This window comes from Somniosus microcephalus, chromosome 9, assembly GCF_052327205.1.
Source record: "Somniosus microcephalus isolate GS21.2 chromosome 9, FLI_Smic_1.0, whole genome shotgun sequence".
Taxonomy (NCBI): domain Eukaryota; kingdom Metazoa; phylum Chordata; class Chondrichthyes; order Squaliformes; family Somniosidae; genus Somniosus; species Somniosus microcephalus.
The window spans coordinates 100,718,429-100,735,115 of NC_140995.1; the positions used below are offsets into that span (position 1 = coordinate 100,718,429).

At 45.0% G+C, this 16,687-nt stretch overlaps 1 protein-coding gene across 16 annotated transcripts in view; it reads right to left on the reverse strand.

Moving 5' to 3' along the window:
- agbl5 (AGBL carboxypeptidase 5) overlaps nt 1–16,687 on the reverse strand; it is a 264,564-nt gene that overhangs the window by 65,454 nt on the left and 182,423 nt on the right. For 11 of the 16 annotated variants that reach the window (XM_085996885.1, XM_085996882.1, XM_085996883.1 and 8 more), the window contains one exon: nt 2,355–2,470. The exons of 1 other annotated variant lie outside the window; for it this stretch is intronic. In XM_085996885.1, the coding sequence (XP_085853011.1) occupies nt 2,355–2,470 (116 nt within the window). Of the gene's footprint in view, nt 1–506; nt 604–2,354; nt 2,471–3,437; nt 3,535–16,687 lie in introns of those variants that run through there. 4 more of the 16 variants (XR_015079514.1, XM_085996894.1, XM_085996897.1 and 1 more) reach the window with 4 other exon arrangements.

Consider the following 16,687-nt stretch of genomic DNA (forward strand, 5'->3'; position numbering starts at 1 on the left):
GTCAGGTTTGGGCCCACTTTTGTTCTTGGTGAGCAGTGAAGAGGACTGTAAAAGGCTTCAGTCAGGCATAAGCAGGTTAGTGGAATGAGCAGACGGGTGTCAGGCAATGTTCCCTTTAATCTGCACAGCTGCGCAGCACTCTGCAGCTCCCGCGCAGCTGGCTCACCGGCTTTTAAATGGTAAATAACCACACATGCACGGTATTCTGAATAGGCTGTGCAGCCCCTTAAAGAGGCCAAGCACCCAAAAAAAATGAAAGGGAACATTGGTGGCAGATACAGTTTAATATGAATAAAAGTTCTGGGAGGAAAAACAATGAATGGGAGTATACACTTAATTGGAAAACACTGAAAGGCGTGATGAACAGAGAGACCTGGGTGTTCAAATACATAATCCCCTGAAAGTGCGAGTGCAGGTGGATAAAACAGTAAAAAGGCCTACAGTATTTTGGGTTTTATAAATAGAGGCATAGAGCATAAAAGAATTCATGATAAATTTGTACAAACCATTGGTTCAGCCAGAGTACTGTGTGCACTTTTGGGTGCTCCATTATAGAAAGGGTATAACATTGCATAGAGCTCAGCGTGCAGATTCACCAGGATGCTGCCAGGGATGGGGAAACAATAGTTATGAGGAAACAATAGTTATGAGGAGAGACTAGAGCTAATGGAACTATTTCCTCTGGAACAAAGAAGGCTATTCGGAGATTTGAAACCGGTTTTTCAAAATTATGAAGGGTTTTAGCAGTGACTAAGGAAATACTCTCCTCCTTTGGTTGGGAAGTCAGTGATGAGGATTCATTAACTTAAATGTCACTAGACATTGGAGATGGAGGTTAGGAGAATTTCATTGACAGAGGGTTGTTGGAGCAGGAAGTGCTTTGCCACAGGGAGTAGTTGAGGCAGAGACCACTGCACCTTTTAAGGAAAAACTGGATAAATATTTGAAGCAAGGAATAGAACCAGGCAATGGAATTGTTTTGTATTGCCCTAGCAAAACCTAGCATAGATAAGATGGCTGAATGGCCTCCTTCTGTGTTGTAAACTCTGGTTCTATGGTAGAAGAGGCACAGTGAAGATTGCTGAGGAAATATTGGGTAAAAAAAATTGTAACTAAATGAAGCAAAATCTTTTCTCTCAACAAACTGCCAAACTGCCCATAGTCAATTGTGTAGTTGTTATGTTACTAGACCATTAACTAAGGCAGAGGCCTAGACTAATAATCCAGAGTACACGAGTTCAAATCCTACCACAGCAGTTTGAGAATTTGAATTCAGTTTGCAAAAAAATCTGGAAATAAAAAGGCTGGTATCAGTAAAAATGACCATGAGGGTGTCCGACTGTCATACAAACCCCAACTGGTTCTTTAATGTGAAAAAGGAAACCTTTCCTGACCTGGCCTATATGTGACTAGACCTGCACCAAAGTGGTTGACTTTAAACTGTCCCCTGAAGTGACCTAGCAAGCCACATAGATTGCATCAAACTGCTACAAAGAATAACACAACACCGACTGCAGCAGTTCAAGAAGGCCCACTGCCACCTTCACAGAGCAACTGGAATGGGCAATAAATACTGGCCTTGCCAGTGATGCCCATGTCCCAATAATTCATTTTTTTTAAATTGGCCTGGTGAAACAGTGGTAACACAAAGCATTAGGATATGTATTATCATCTGCGATTTCCCACATAGAGTTTCCAATCTCAGCAGATCTTTGACGGAAAGAAGGAAACAAAGGAAATGTAAGGTTCCAACCTGGAGTTAGAAATTAGAATTAAAAGGCACTAGTGAAACCACAAGTAACAATGGCAACAGATTTTCTATGTGTAATATGCGTCACAACAAAATCATAAAATGTCCATGGTTAATTTTGTTTTGCTTTTACAAATTAAGTTTTAATCCAGAGTTGCGATTACTTTAATAAGTACAAAGAGATGTGTTAAGAGGTTAATACATCATATACATTTTATATGAATATGATTAACCTTCTTTATAGTATGCTTATTGAGAGTTAAAGGAAGGGAAAATCAAAATAAAATGATTATCGTTGGCTCCTAAATGAGCATTGTTTACTCCAAAATTTTAATAATTGGTCAAGATTTGGGATCTAACTGCAATTTTTATAATATTTATGTCAGTAAGTTCTTAAGGATAAGCGAATTAGTTGACAAAAGTATTCTAAAAATGTATTTCATTATTATGAATCTAACTACATTCCTCTATTGTGGCTGAAAGTCAGAACTAAGTATTTGTGTCAAACATGATTTTGAACAAGGCGTGATTTAGTTTGTATCCTCAAACTTATCCAAGTTATTTTTCTCATTACTCAGAGGATTAAAAATGAGTTGTTTTGTACCTGTAGATGAATTGTCCTTCCAGCACCTGTATTATTTTCCAATGGCTGAGAGCGTTCTAACATTTCATGAGGAATGCCATTTTTAAGTGCACCAGACAGGGTAGTGCCTTTGATCCCTAGAATGTTAATAATTGTAAATATAAGCATTTAGCATAATGCAGGTTTTAACATCTTCACCAGCTTATTTGTTCCATACAATCTCAAATGTTATGATATTACATTTCCCACTTCAGAGAATACATTTTTGGAAATTAACTTTGCTCCCAATCCTTGCCTCTACAACTCCTGAAGGACAATGAATTTCAGGAACTGTCACTATTTTCAATTGGCACAATTCTTATGCCAATAGTCACACTTGAGCTATTGCATAATTCAGTTTATACTTTGCACTACATTGGTAATTCCATTCAACAGATTTGTCACTTCCAAACTGAACAAATCACTTTTCTGTTTGGACCTTCCTCAGAGTTCAGGAAGGTCCAAACAGGAGTGTGAGTGAGCAACTACATTGCTAGCCTGCGTACACTGGCATGGAGTTGGTTCTCAGCCCTGGTCATATACACTCTAATGGTTAGCTCTGAGCAGCACTGGAAGAGGTCTAGTTGCCAAGCCACCAAGAGAACATGAGGAAAACAAGGAAGGCTGGGAAGAAAATGGTTCTCATCCTCTCAAAAAATACCAGAGAACTTATATCATATAATATTTACAGGAACGTTTTTTACAAAATGTAATCAAAGCTAATAATGCTGCAAAAGGATTCAAGCTAACATTACAGTTTAGGTGTGACATGACCCAGAAAATTGACTATTTTCCACTATCATTATCACATTTCATTTGTTTCAATGGGGCCAAGTACATCTAATATACTATAATAAAAACAGAAAATGCTGGAAATACTCAGCAGGTCAGGCAGCATCTGTGAGGAGAGAAACAGAGTTAGCGTTTCAGGTCGATGACCTTTCGTCAGAACTGGAAAAAAGCAGGAAATGGAACAGATTTTTAAGCAAGTGTAGTATACTGTATGTCTTTAGAAGGGGGGTCAATGAAATGCATTCACAAATGCATTTTTGAAAAGAAACCTACTTGCAGAAGAGACATCCAATCTCTCCCAATTCATTGCTACCTCTGTTGGCACTGAAGATAGGAGGTGTTGAAAACAGAGATTTCAGTACATCAGGAACTGTAAAGGAGACAGGTGAAGAAGTTGATATGTAATGCTTCAGTTAAAGAATAAGGGGCATTTTATCTTTGGTGAGTAACCTATTTTTCGTCATTCATTCTACTCCACAAGTCATGGTTTATTCTCCTCAAACGGTTCAATTTATTAGGGAGGATTGGTATGTCTGTCAGGGTAACAGAAATGTCCTAGCAAACTGCATGTATCTAATAGATTTATCCAAATGACAATAGGCTGCAAAAGTGTCAGGATTACTGCATATGGCTACTTTACCTTCGAAAGGGATTTCACCATAGGTAACAGACATTTTTCACTAATCACTTGCTTTATTTCCATAGGACAAAGTAGGATGGTGTATCCAGGAACTCCGACATATTCTTTCTACATTTAAAATTAGTCCTTGAGCAGCACCACAAAACAATTTACATTCCACATCAGATCAAATGAGGCATAGAAAAACTTGTAGAATATTGATCTGTTGAGCGCAATAAACACAATGAAAGACATCATTTTTGGTAGGAACTTACGGTCAGATACATGCAGTTCAATTATAAATCGAGTCGACACTAAAACCACCAGACGGTTCAGTAGTCAAATGTAGCTTATGCTCCACATAAATTAGGAAAGGCCATTATCCGACATACTATTGCTTTAAGAGTGTTTTGGTCAATGCAGCTTTGCAGAAACTATGCAATCCCTCAAAACTGAATTAAACTTAAGAGATTAGTTTTGGTAAATACAATTCACACCCTTCTAGCTCAGCCTAAAACTACCAAAAATCTAGATTACTACCTTTGGTATGATCTTTAAACACTCCATTTTGAAGAAACAGAAAAATAAATGGCATTCAAAGAATGCGGGTGACACCACAGAGCTTTGTTGCTCATTCATTCATGCTTCACATACACTAGGAGAGTGGCAACACTCATGCCAAACATTTAGATGTGGGTTATTTATGCTCTAATCTTAAATCCTGCATTAAAAGCCAATGTACTAATGTACTATGAATCTTCACAAAGGATAAATCTAAATAATTATGAATTTTTAACCAGACCAATGAGTGTAAGATCAGGGAGATGAGTAAAAATAATAAAACTATTGTTCCAGGAGATTTTAATTACCTACTCATTGATTGGGACTAGGAGCAAACAGAGAAAGAGAAATTCCTAAAATGTGTGCAGGACTCCTTCCTCAAGCAGTATGTTCCTATGCATTGCTAAATCTAGTTATGAGTAACTAAATATATTAGGTAGATGAACTAAATGTGGATGAACACCTCGGGAGTAAGGTTTAAGGTTCAAATAGAAAGGGAAAAGTTAGTACAATAAGAGCACCAGATTGAAATAGGACAGATTTTAGAAAGATGAGGAGTGAGCTAGCCGAGAGAAATTGGCAGACATATCAACAATGGGATATTTTTAAAAACGAGATTCCAAAGATTCAAAATAAATATGGACCATTGAAAAGGGAGATTACTTCAAATTTCAGGATGCTGTGGATAAACAAAGAAGCTAGATACAAACTAAAATAGAAAGGCGGCTATAAGTGTGGCCTGTAGACATAGTGAAGGAGGAGGTAGAGGAGACACTGGTTGGGATAAAAATTGATAAAGAGGAGGTATTAGAAAGGCTGGCTGTACTTAAAGTAGATAAGTCACCAGGAACAAATGGGATGCATCCCAGGATGCTGAGGGAAGTGAAGGAAGAAATCGCGGAGGTATTGGCCATAATTTTCCAATCCTCTTTAGAAACGGGAGTGGTGCCAGAGGACTGGAGAATTGCAAATGTTACCATCCTTGTTCAAAAAAGAGTGTAAAGATAAACTACAGGCCAGTCAAATTAAGTAGTTTAGAAACAATAATCAGGGACAAAATTAACAGTCCCTTGGACAAGTGTGGATTAATTAAGAAAACCCAGCATGGATTTGTTAAAGGCAAATTGTGGTTAACCAACTTGATCAAGTTTTTTGATGAGGTAACAGAGAGGGCTGATGAGGGCAATGCGGTTGACGTGTACATGGACTTCCAAAAGGCGTTCGACAAAGTGCCACATAATAGGCTTGCCAGCAAAGTTGAAGCCCATGAAATAAAAGGGACAGTGGCAGCATGGATACTGAATTGGCTAAGTGCTAGGAAACAGAGTCTCGTGGTGAACGGTTGTTTTTCGGACTGGAGGAAGGTATACAGTGGTGTTCCCCAGGGGTCAGTACTAGGACCACTGCTTTTCTTGATATATATTAATGACTTGGATGTGGGTGTACAGGGCACAATTTCAAAATCTGCAGATGATACAAAACTTGGAAGCATAGTGAACAGTGAGGAGGATAGTGATAGACTTCAAGAGGACATAGACAGGCTGGTGGAATGGACAGACACGTGGCAGATGAAAGTTACCGCAGAAAAGTGCAAAGTGATACATTTTGGTAGAAAGAATGAAGAGAGGAAATATAAACTAAAGGGTACAATCCTAAAGGGTGTGCATGAACACAGACACCTAGGAGTATATGTGCACAAATCGTTGAAGGTGGCAGGGCAGGTTGAGAAAGCAGTTAAAAAAGCTTATGGGATCCTGGGCTTTGTGAATAGAGGTATAGAGTACAAAAGCGTGGAAATTATGATGAACCTGTATAAAACACTGGTTCGGCCCCAACTGGAGTATTGTGTCCAATTCTGGGCACTGCACTTTAGGAAGGATGTGAAGGCCTTAGAGAAGGTGCAGAAAAGATTTATGAGGGAGAAGTTGGGGTTGTTCTCCTTAGAGCAGAGAAGATTGAGAGGAGATTTGATAGATGTGTTCAAAATCATGAGTGGTCTGGACAGAGTAGATAGAAACTGGGACCGCTTCTGTTCACTGTGCACATCATCGATTTGGATTTATGGCTATAGGGAGTGGTGTTCAAATTTGAGGATGATACTAAAATAGAAGGCAGAGTAAATCATTCTGAGGACCAAAGAAAGCTGCAAGGGCTTATTGATAAAATGGTGGAATGGGCAAAAGAGTGGCAGATAACATTCAATTTCACTAAGTGTGAAGTGGTACATTTTGGTAACAAAAAGTAATAATTATACTCTGAATTGGAGAAAGCTGGGTAATGTGGAAGAGTAAAGGGCATTGGTAGTTTAGGTTCACAAGACATTAAAAGCAGTACCTCAAGTGAACAAGGTCATCAAGAAAGCTAATGGAATACTGGGTTTTATGGCAAGAAATATAGGGGGAAAAATTCAGTTGGTTTGTGCCTCCCGTTAGCGCCTTAAGACGGCGCTAATGGGGCGCAAAGCAACTAGCGCCCAGGCGCGGTGATAACTACGCCTCTCGCGAAATTGACCAGACATTTTGCGGCGGCGCTAAACAATATCGCTCAATCTCCTGCGCCCCAGATCATGACATAATTCGATCGCGCAATGCCCTTGTGACGCCCCGGAACGGATATTGAGTGGCGCCCCCTCCTTTCTGCCTGGCGCACGCAACGACAGGTAGACTGGAACGTTTCCCAGTCACTGTGGGAACGCTATTTAAAGGCAGCCTCTTCATGGCTTTTTCTGTGGTAGACATTTTTGCACCACTCGTTCTGACAGAGAGAGAGATTCTGAGAAAGAAGGAGAGACTTCTGCATAGAGTCAACGCTGTGTGAAGTAGTTTTGGCTACTAATCATCACTTTGCAGGTACTTTTGTTTTTGACGTTCATTACTTTGATTGCCAAGAGACTATGGGGGCTGCACTGATTGGGGGCGTCGTCCTGCGCCTGCAGATTCGGAGGCCACAGAGACGCAGAGAGAGAGTGGCAATCATGGCCAGATAGAGGAGGGCCAACAGGCCTCTGTACAGGAGACCTTACCCTCCCAGGGTATTTTGCCAACAATTCTCCTACATTAATATGTCTGAGGAGCAGTGTTTGCGAAGGCTGCGCTTCAGCAAGGAGGTGGTCACTGAGCTCTGCCACCTGCTGCAGCCAGATCTGCAGCCTCTACTGAGGACCAGGACGTGTCTGTCGGTGGCAGTGAAGGTCACAGTGGCTCTGAACTTTTATGCTACCGGCTCCTTTCAAGCAGCTACTGGGGACATCGCCAATATCTCCCAGTTCGCGGACCATTGCTGCATCTGTCAGGTCACAAATTCCCTCTGTAAAAGGTGTCACCAGTCCATCTCCTTCCCGATGACCTGGGCCAAACAGCATGAACGCACATTGGGCTTTGCAAGGATAGCGGCCTTTCCCATGGTGCAGGGCGTCATTGACTGCGCGCATGTGGCATTGCGTGCACCGCATGAGAATGCAGAGGATTTCCGCAACCGAAAGGGATTCCACTCCTTAAACGTCCAGTTGGTCTGTGACCACAGACAGCTGATACTCGTCGTCAATACCCGCTATCCTGGCAGCAGCCACGATGCATTCATCCTGCGCCAGACTGCTGTGGCAGAACTTTTCCAGGCACCACATCACCCAAGTGGTTGGCTTCTCGGGGATAAGGGTTATCCACTGTGCACCTGGCTGATGACACCGCTCCATACCCCCAACACCCCTGCTGAGCTGCGGTACAACGAGAGCCATCTCGCCACCATGAACATCGTTGAGCACACAATCGGCATGCTCAAGCAATGGTTCCGCTGTCTGGACCACTTAGGAGGAGTCCTGCAGTACTCGCCTGAGCGAGTCTCCCTCTTCATAGTTGTGTGCTGCATGCTGCATAACCTGGCAATCCTCAGGACCCAGCCAATGCCACCAGGCCTTGGAGCACCACCAGAGGAGGAAGAGGAGGAGGATGATCATCAGCAGCACCAAGGCAGGAGGGAGGCCCACAATGTAGAAACTGGAAGGGCTGTCCATCAACAGCTGATAGCAAGCCGCTTCTAGGCCCCTGCTGAGGAAATGGCTTCTGCCATTGAGAACAACATGAATGAAACTAACCTGCAACCCCTAAGCCGGCCAAGGCAGCAATGATTCCAAAGACCAAACATGTACATTTTGAATACAAAATCTTATTTATTTTACAAACTGTGTGTGTGTCATTTCCTCATGACAAACTAATAGAAAGAAACACAAAAAAAGTCATTAACATAACTGGTTCTCACAACCTGGAGATAATGTCCAAAACACTAAACAAAAGTTTGACCACGAACCTCGGCCTTTAATAAAAAATTGACCAACGTTTTGTCACACCTCCTACTTTTTGCCCTTCGAGGGTGATTTCCTTCCCTTGCGCACCTCCCCCCTTCCCACCCTACTGCTCCTCCGTAATGGGACCCCAGTGGCTGTAGCAAGGCTGCTGATTGTCAGAACCTGAGACTGCAGATGCCCTTGAAGGACGGCCTCGGCCAGCTCTGGGCCTGGAGGGCCCGGCTGCAGACTGCACCAACTCTGCATGGGCGGCAGCAGTCTGGCCTACAGGCGGTGGCAAGTGCAATGGAGAAGTGACAGTGATGGCAGCAGGAATGCTGTCCTCTTGAGAGAGGACAGCAACTCCCTGCTCGACCAACACACTGGCATTCCCACGGGGCAGCACTTCAGCATCCGGAGCAATCTGCTGGAGCACAGATTGCTGGCCTGCTGCGGCGCGGTGAGAGCCCCGGGGAAATGTGTCCGGACCAGCGACAATGGCAGCAGTCAGTGCTTGCGTGGCCTCAATCTGAGTCTGCATGAGAGCAGCCTGAGATGGGGTCATGGCAGCCAGTGACTGAATTGCAGCACTAAGCATTAGCGTGGCATCCGCCTATGCTACAGCGAAGTGCTCCACACTCCTTGCCAGTGATTCAATGCATTCGGGCACCCTTCCCACTGCGCCCATGAGCTCAGTGTGCATGTCCACCGCCTGGGTGTTCATTTCAGCGATGAGCCGCTCCTTCTCTGCATCCATTGCAGCAGGACTCGCTGGCCTACTCTCCCTCTGGGGAGAAGGCCCCCAAGCTTCCCTACCCCCATCGCATTGCTGCAGCCTGCATCAGACCCTTCCCCCCTGCTCCCCTTCAGGGAAGGCGTGTTCCCAGTGTGGGCATGAGCTTCCTCGGGAGAGGGTGGCGCTGATGCTCTGGCTTCATCTTCCTCCTCGCCTGCAGCTTCACTCCCACTGGCAGCTTGAGGGCCCGTCTCCTCAGCTGGTGAATCACCATCTGAAAGCAGGGAGATACAAGAGTGGCTTTAGCGTGAGGACAGGGGGGGCAGTAAGTTGGATTGAAAGTGTCAAAGGCTGGTGTTGTGAGGGACAAGTGGAAGGAGAGAGGACAAAAAGGTGATGACCTTACCATTGCTGTCCAGAACGGGGTCAGCCTCTCCAGGGGCGACGGGACCGATCACCTGGCTTGCCACAATCCTGTGGACGCGCGCCTCAAGATCGCTGAGGGGTTGCAGCTGAGGCCGCCCTCCACCTGTCCGTTGCTGCTGTCTCCTATTATGAGATAGCTTGGCCTGCAAGAAAAAGGATGGCGTCTGAGTAAATATACAGCCATGGACTTGCCTGATGTGCCTCCCATAATTGAATAGCCCTTAATGTATGCAAAATGTGGAATGTGCGTGTTTCATGAGAGGGCTATAGGTGTTGGATATTGGGATTTTAAGACCCTCTGGCCATAGAGTGAGGTTGAGATGGAGGAATGCTGAGGTATTGAAAAAAAGCCACTCACCCTGATGACCCGAGTGAGGTCGTTGAACTTTTTTCGACATTGAGTATGGGTCCTGGGCACCATGCTCCTGGAGGAGACGCTCTGAGCCACCTCCCTCCACACTCTTCTGTACTCGTGCGGCAAAGGCCTCGTGCCACTCTCAGGGAAGAGTATAGATCTTCTGCACTCCACCGCGCCAACCAGAGCATCCAAGGCCCGCTCGCTGAAACGCTGAGCTCATTCTCTCACCCTCTCCATAGTCCTTGGCTGGAAGATTTAGGTACAGGTCTCTCCAGGCTGAGATTCAAGGCTCCAATGAGCAGGGTGTGGCTGGAGAGCAAGATCGACCCTCCCCTTTAAGAACTGTCTGGCGCCAGTGTGTCTATGTTCCATCGCTAACTGACAGCACCTGCGCTCTGAGTTAGCGCCTCGCTCCTCGGCCTTTGCGTCTTAAAACAGGTGCGTAGCGCCTGATTTAGCGCTCCAATCACCTCCAGGGGCGATCAAAGCCAAGTTTGCAGTTGGAGGCGATATTAGCGCCAGGCGCTAAACATTGCGCACGGCAGATAATGGCGCCCCAAACGGGGCGATACTGAATTTTTCCCCCATAGAATATAAAAATCAATATCATCGTGAATCTATACAAAAACTTAGTACGACAGCTGGAGTACTGTGTGCAGTTTTGGACTCCATACGATAGGAAGAATGCTGTTGAGGCAATAGAGAGGGTACAGTGCAGATTCAATCGGATGCTACCTGGTATGAGGAAATAGAAACTTGTGAAAGACCTGAAAAATTAGGGCTTGTTTTTGTTAGAACTGAGAATACAGGGAAATTTGATAGAGGTGCTTAAAGTTATGAAGCGATGGAACAGAGTAGGTAGAAACAGATTATTTCCAGTGGTTGATGGGTCGAGAATGAGGAGAGATTGATAGAAGATTAAATACTATAAGTTTTCAGCAGAGACCAGGAGGATCTTTTCTTGGAGCGTGGGGCAGTTAACTTGTTAAAAATGTGAATCCCGACCCCAACCCGTCCACTTCCAGTTTTGCCAGAGGCAGGAAGCCAACCCGCTCCCAAGGGGGGTAACCTCCATTTGAATATTGTAATGAGGATGGAAGACTCTATTTTCCCCTCCATTTTGAATTTAACAGCCTGGGGATGGGTTTCACACAATTCATGAAACCCAGCAGTTAAACAGAGGTGGGGACTGCTGCATCCAGGAGGTAAGTGGATTTATACCTACCTCCTGGATCCATGGTCCTGACCATACCCTTCCCCCCACCCCTGCCGTGATCGGAGACCCCCCCCACGAGGCCTCCAATCACCTTCTCAGGCCTCCCCGCACTCGCTCCACCCCCCCAACCCTGCAAACGATGGAGGCGGCGGCTGGCCCCGCTCCTCCACTGCCCCACCTCCCAATAATCCCCGACCTCCCCCATCACCTGCCGATCCTGCAACCCCCCAATCCGCTCTCCTCCCTCCAGATTACCAAATCCCCTCCCGTCAGTCCTGACCCCCCACCTCCCCCGCAATCCCTCCCCCGGACCAACCCCTCGCAACCGAGGCCTACCCACCCGCAGCCAGCCTCTCAAGCCCACCTCAGTCCCACTGCACCCCCACTCACAGAACAAAATTCTGGCCAATGTTAATGTTTATGAATAAGTTAGATAGGTGGTTGAAGGAAAGGGGGATAACAGCATTTAGTAACAGATGGGCACATGGAATAAGGACTATTGGCCATATGGAGGTTAAAGACCAACGGGGATTGGTTGGTCTGAACAGTCCGTTTCCATGTTGTAATTTCTCTGTATATGTGTAATGGACTTTAAATAAAAGCAGTTAATGTGGTGTTGCTTCAGGACTTCAAAAAAGGACTGATATATATCTGTTTAAAAATTAGATCGAAAGTTATAGTGTAGGCAGAAAAGAAAATAATAACCATTATTAATCTGTGAAAAGCAATGAGCCAAAGTTAAATGTTAGAGAAGCGAAGCTGGGATAAATATTCAGGAGTTTTGCTCAATTGCCTTTAGAGGTCAGGGAAAGGCTTTGTAGAACTTATCCTCAGGACATACTCAGTGGCATTATGATGGTGCATATCATACAGACTGTGGAAGGAGCAGGCTCGATGGATCAGTGAACTTACTCCTTATTTTATGCATTACTAGCTGAAGTGCCCGGCGGTGCCGAGGGAACTCAAGAACCCTGTGGAATGTTTATAAAACTGTTTTTTAAACTGGTGGGATTGAAGAACTCTTCCTAAGCACCCAGGAGTGATATTACATTATTCACAAAGTTTCAGTGTATGAGTTGATAGGGAAATAAAAGATTCTATGTGAGGCATTTAGAGGTCAGTTTAGAAATCAACAGTGAACATTTATTGCAACAATGTAGAACAATAGAGCATTTGACAATATGCTGGAGTTACAACCAAAGACTGAGTGAATACTCCCTCTGGTAAAGGTTTGCAAACCCAAGAGGGTTGGTATTGCACAGAGTGATTTTGTAATGTTGTAGTAGGTATGCAGCCTCTCAGATCTTGAAGAGTCCTGAAAGAGTCCTCTCCTGCGGCAAGCTTTTACAAAGGAGGCACAAAGATGGCCAGTCAGAGTTTTGAGGTAATTAAATGATGTTGGGCCAGCAACCTCATGGAGGAGTAGACGAAGGTGAGAGCAGTCTGCATTATTGGAGAGCCCGTTGATAGACAACATTTTCTGTTTTTCCTGAGGGTGTTAAAATAAACAGATTCCTTGATGCACCAACTCTTGAACATGCCACGTACAACTGGCCATGTGAAAAACAGGGCGTGAGTAAATTGATGCCAGCAACCTTCAAAGTCTGCCCCTGTGCCTTGTTGATTGACATAGCAAAAGAAATTGTCACAGGAAACTGTTGCCGTTTGAATTGAAATGGCAAGTCAGTTGGTATCATTGGAATTCGAGGAATGAGAACATCCTCCCCTCTGGCGCAGCCAGAGATGATGGTAGCCTCAATGAGATTTGACATGAGCTTTTTGACTGCCAGTCTGGTTCCATTGCACAGCTTTGGTGGATATGTGTTTCTTAGGAGCATGATGGGGATGCCTTCCTTCAGTACCAGTTTGTGAGGAGGCGTTCCTGAAGGCTGCAATGAGTTGAGGAACTCAGTGGGGTAGTGTACCGCATCAGCACTGTCACAAACAGTATCAACACTTTTGTAAATTCGCTCTTGGCCAGGGAGTTTTTGACAAAGGAGCATGTTTGTGTGTTTGACAATATCATTCCTGGGTGCAAGTATTGACCGTTCACACAGCCACTTGGGATCTTTGAAGTGATTGAGGAGGTCTGGATACACCTGTGAGATCAACTCATCAACTGTTTTGACTGGACTGCCAAAGCCTGGAGGAATGGTGATTTGACCACTGCTGTCAACTGGCAATTTTCCTTCTCCCAATTGTAGCAAAAGTTGTGTAAAGGATTCTGTCATCTCATCACCATGCATATGAACACGCATGTTTGTGGTCAAATGGACTGTTTGCACATTTGGCCACAGATGGGATGCCTTGAGACATGCATTGAGTTCATCTGCTGGAGTTCCTCTGGGTACAACTGGCAGGATTTGGCAGAAATCACCTGCCAGCAACAGGGTGATGCCACCCATCAGCCTATTGTTGCCTCTCAGATCCTGAAGAGTTCTGTCAAGTGCTTGAAGTGCCCTCTTGTGGGCCATTGTACACTCATCCCACACAATGAGTCTGCACTTTTGAAGCAACTCAGCAGCACCAGTTCCTTTGCTAATGTTACACACTGGGTGTTCTTGTGTTGTCAGATCCAGAGGGAGAGCAAAGGTTGATTGGGCAGTGCGACCTCCTTGGAGAAGAGTTGCAGCGATTCCTGATGAGGCAACAGCCAGTGCAATGCGTCCCTTAGAGCGAACCATGGCCAGTAAAAGATTGATCAGGAATGTCTTTCCTGTTCCACCAGGTGTATTGAGGAAGATAATGCCACCTGCATTGTTTTCCACCATATCCACAACCAGCCTGTATGTCTCTTTCTGGTCTGGAACCAATTTAGGTTCAGTGACGGTGACAAAGGAGGTCAGTTCCTCAACATTGTAGGTGGTTTCCCCGAGAACCTCTCTGCTGAGACCTGGAGAATCATTCCTATTGGGAGGTCGAAGGTTCAACTTAGTCAGAGACTTGCCAGCCAATGCCAAAGTCTTGTCCTCCAGGGATCAATACCTGATTGTACATTGCATCAGTGAAGTTCAGCTCCATGGTGGGGTTGGCTCTCCTGAGTTGGTGTAAGATGTCTTCTGTGAGGCTGTCTTTGTGATCTTCCCACAACTGCATCGGGTTGGAAGGGCTGCAGAGGGCAATTATAATGGCAGAGATTTCGTAGCCTATTGGGGGAGTAAGACACAGCAGCTTCTGTCATCGTGGCATGCCAATGAATGTCATCCTCAATGAGTCCTCTCCTGCGGCAAGCTTCTTGAAAGGAGTCACAGAGTTGGCCAGCGACAGTCTTGAGGTCATTAAATGATGTTGGCCCAGCAACGTCATGGAGGAGTAGATGAAGGTGAAAGCACTCTGTGTTGTTTGGATGGACCGTGTAGACTCTGCCAAGTGCATCTGATGAGTACACCCCTGTATGACCAGGAACTTCCTTCTGACCTGCTCCAGGGCGCCGAGCCCGCCATGTCTTGTTTGGCTGCCAGGTGTAGTACTTGGGCACCTGATGATAGAAAAGTGTCTTGGCAAAGTCATTCGTTTGGCACAACTCAAAGAATGCTGTAAGTTTTGTCTTTGGAGGTTCCTCGGCACGTTGGCTGGCATTTGCAGGTCGGAATAAAACCCTTTGTCCATTTTCCAAGTGAACATCCAATTTAGTGACAGTGGGGTAATGGTTGTGGATGTCAAATCCAAAAGTTCGCCAGGCTGCCTCATTGCTGCAGATGTAATGGCCTATCAGATGTGTGGTGATCTCATCATTTTGATTCTGCTGTCCAGCCGCTTGAAGATCAAAGACAGCTTGGTCACTGCCCTTATGGGTGTACTTGCACACATATTTGATAGACTTAACTGAGTGGCAGTACTCCACATTGATGTGACATTTGAAGAGCCTGGATAGGAGTGGACAGTAAGGAACAATCCAACGGTTGTCAACTTAAAATGTCTGTCTTTGCTGTGCTGTCTGAGTTGACAGACCAGGTTGACTTGAGTCGCTAGATTTTTGAGTTCGCATTCTTATCTCAGTGCTGAAACCTCCACTCTCTTTGCCCCTTCTCCTGTACAAAGGATAGCCGTCATCCCCATGATGAGTTTCTTCGCGGAGTGGCTTTGGGTACCCTTTTGTACATGCATTGTTTTTCATGCAGGGAGAAGAAGGGTTGTGTCACCCACAAGGACCATGAATCATATTTTTTACAACAACATCAAAGAGGATAGGATCCTGGTCCTTATCGGGTAGCTCTGCAGAGATGAAGGAATCAACTTGATTGGGGTGAATCTTTGCCTGAAGCCAGAGTAACAGATGAACATGAGGAAGTCCTCTCTTCTGCCACTCAATGCTGTACATGTAGCAATGGTGTGCACTAAAAAGTTTGCCCACAGTTAGGAGTTTGAGCAGTTTTTTAACTTTGAGGTTGAAGACCCATGCTATGAGCTCATGCCTTTCAGTACCAGCTTTGGGTGGGAACTCCTGCCATTGGGGATTGCAAGTCATGGTGATGGAGGTCAGGTCTGCCATAGTTTCTGACATAGGTCATGGCATCTTGCATGTGCTCATGCATGTACCTAGGACCTCCAACGAAGGTGGATGGTAGGATGACTAGTTGACCAATGTCCTCAGTGTTGCCATCATTGGCCACAGCATCTCGTAAGTGTATATAGTCTGTGACTCTCAAATGATTTTGGTTATTCCGGAACCAATGAAGCCGCTCTCCTATTTTTGCATACATGTCAGTGAGGAACTGGTGGAGAAGTCGTCCACACTGAAGCAGGTGGTTTAAAGCAGTTTGTCGTTCCATCAGCCTGTATGAATAGAATTCCATGGCAGAAACCATCTTTTGCCTTTGGGCTGTAGGTGGCACACCAGTTTTGGGGTCAACATGTGGGATCTTGTTATAGGCATCGTATCCATCTTCCCCATGGCAAAACAAAAGCGGGTATTGCAGAGGATCATATGACCTGTGAAGCTCAGAAATTCTTTTGAGTGGACCACCTCTCATATGCAAGACAATGTCCCGTTGTTCAAATTCTTGGCCCACAATGACAATGGCTACCTCATTGGTGGTCGGAGCATTGACGCGTCGCTCATGTTCACCTGCAGGAGTCTTGTCAGCTTTGATGACAACTTTGAGGTCTTCATTTATTGTTGTTTTGATGGCTGTTTTGAAACTCTTTACATATGGGTTTTGCTGATGAAGCATCTCCTGTAACCCAAGCAAAGTTTCAAGCTTGATTTGGTGTTGTTGTGCGGGGAGAACAGCAGCTTCCCTGCAGCGATTGGCTTGCTCTTCGTCATCACCCAAAAAGTAGATTTGCAGAAACTGAGGTCTTTCGTTTGGTAGAGGAAGTAGTGAG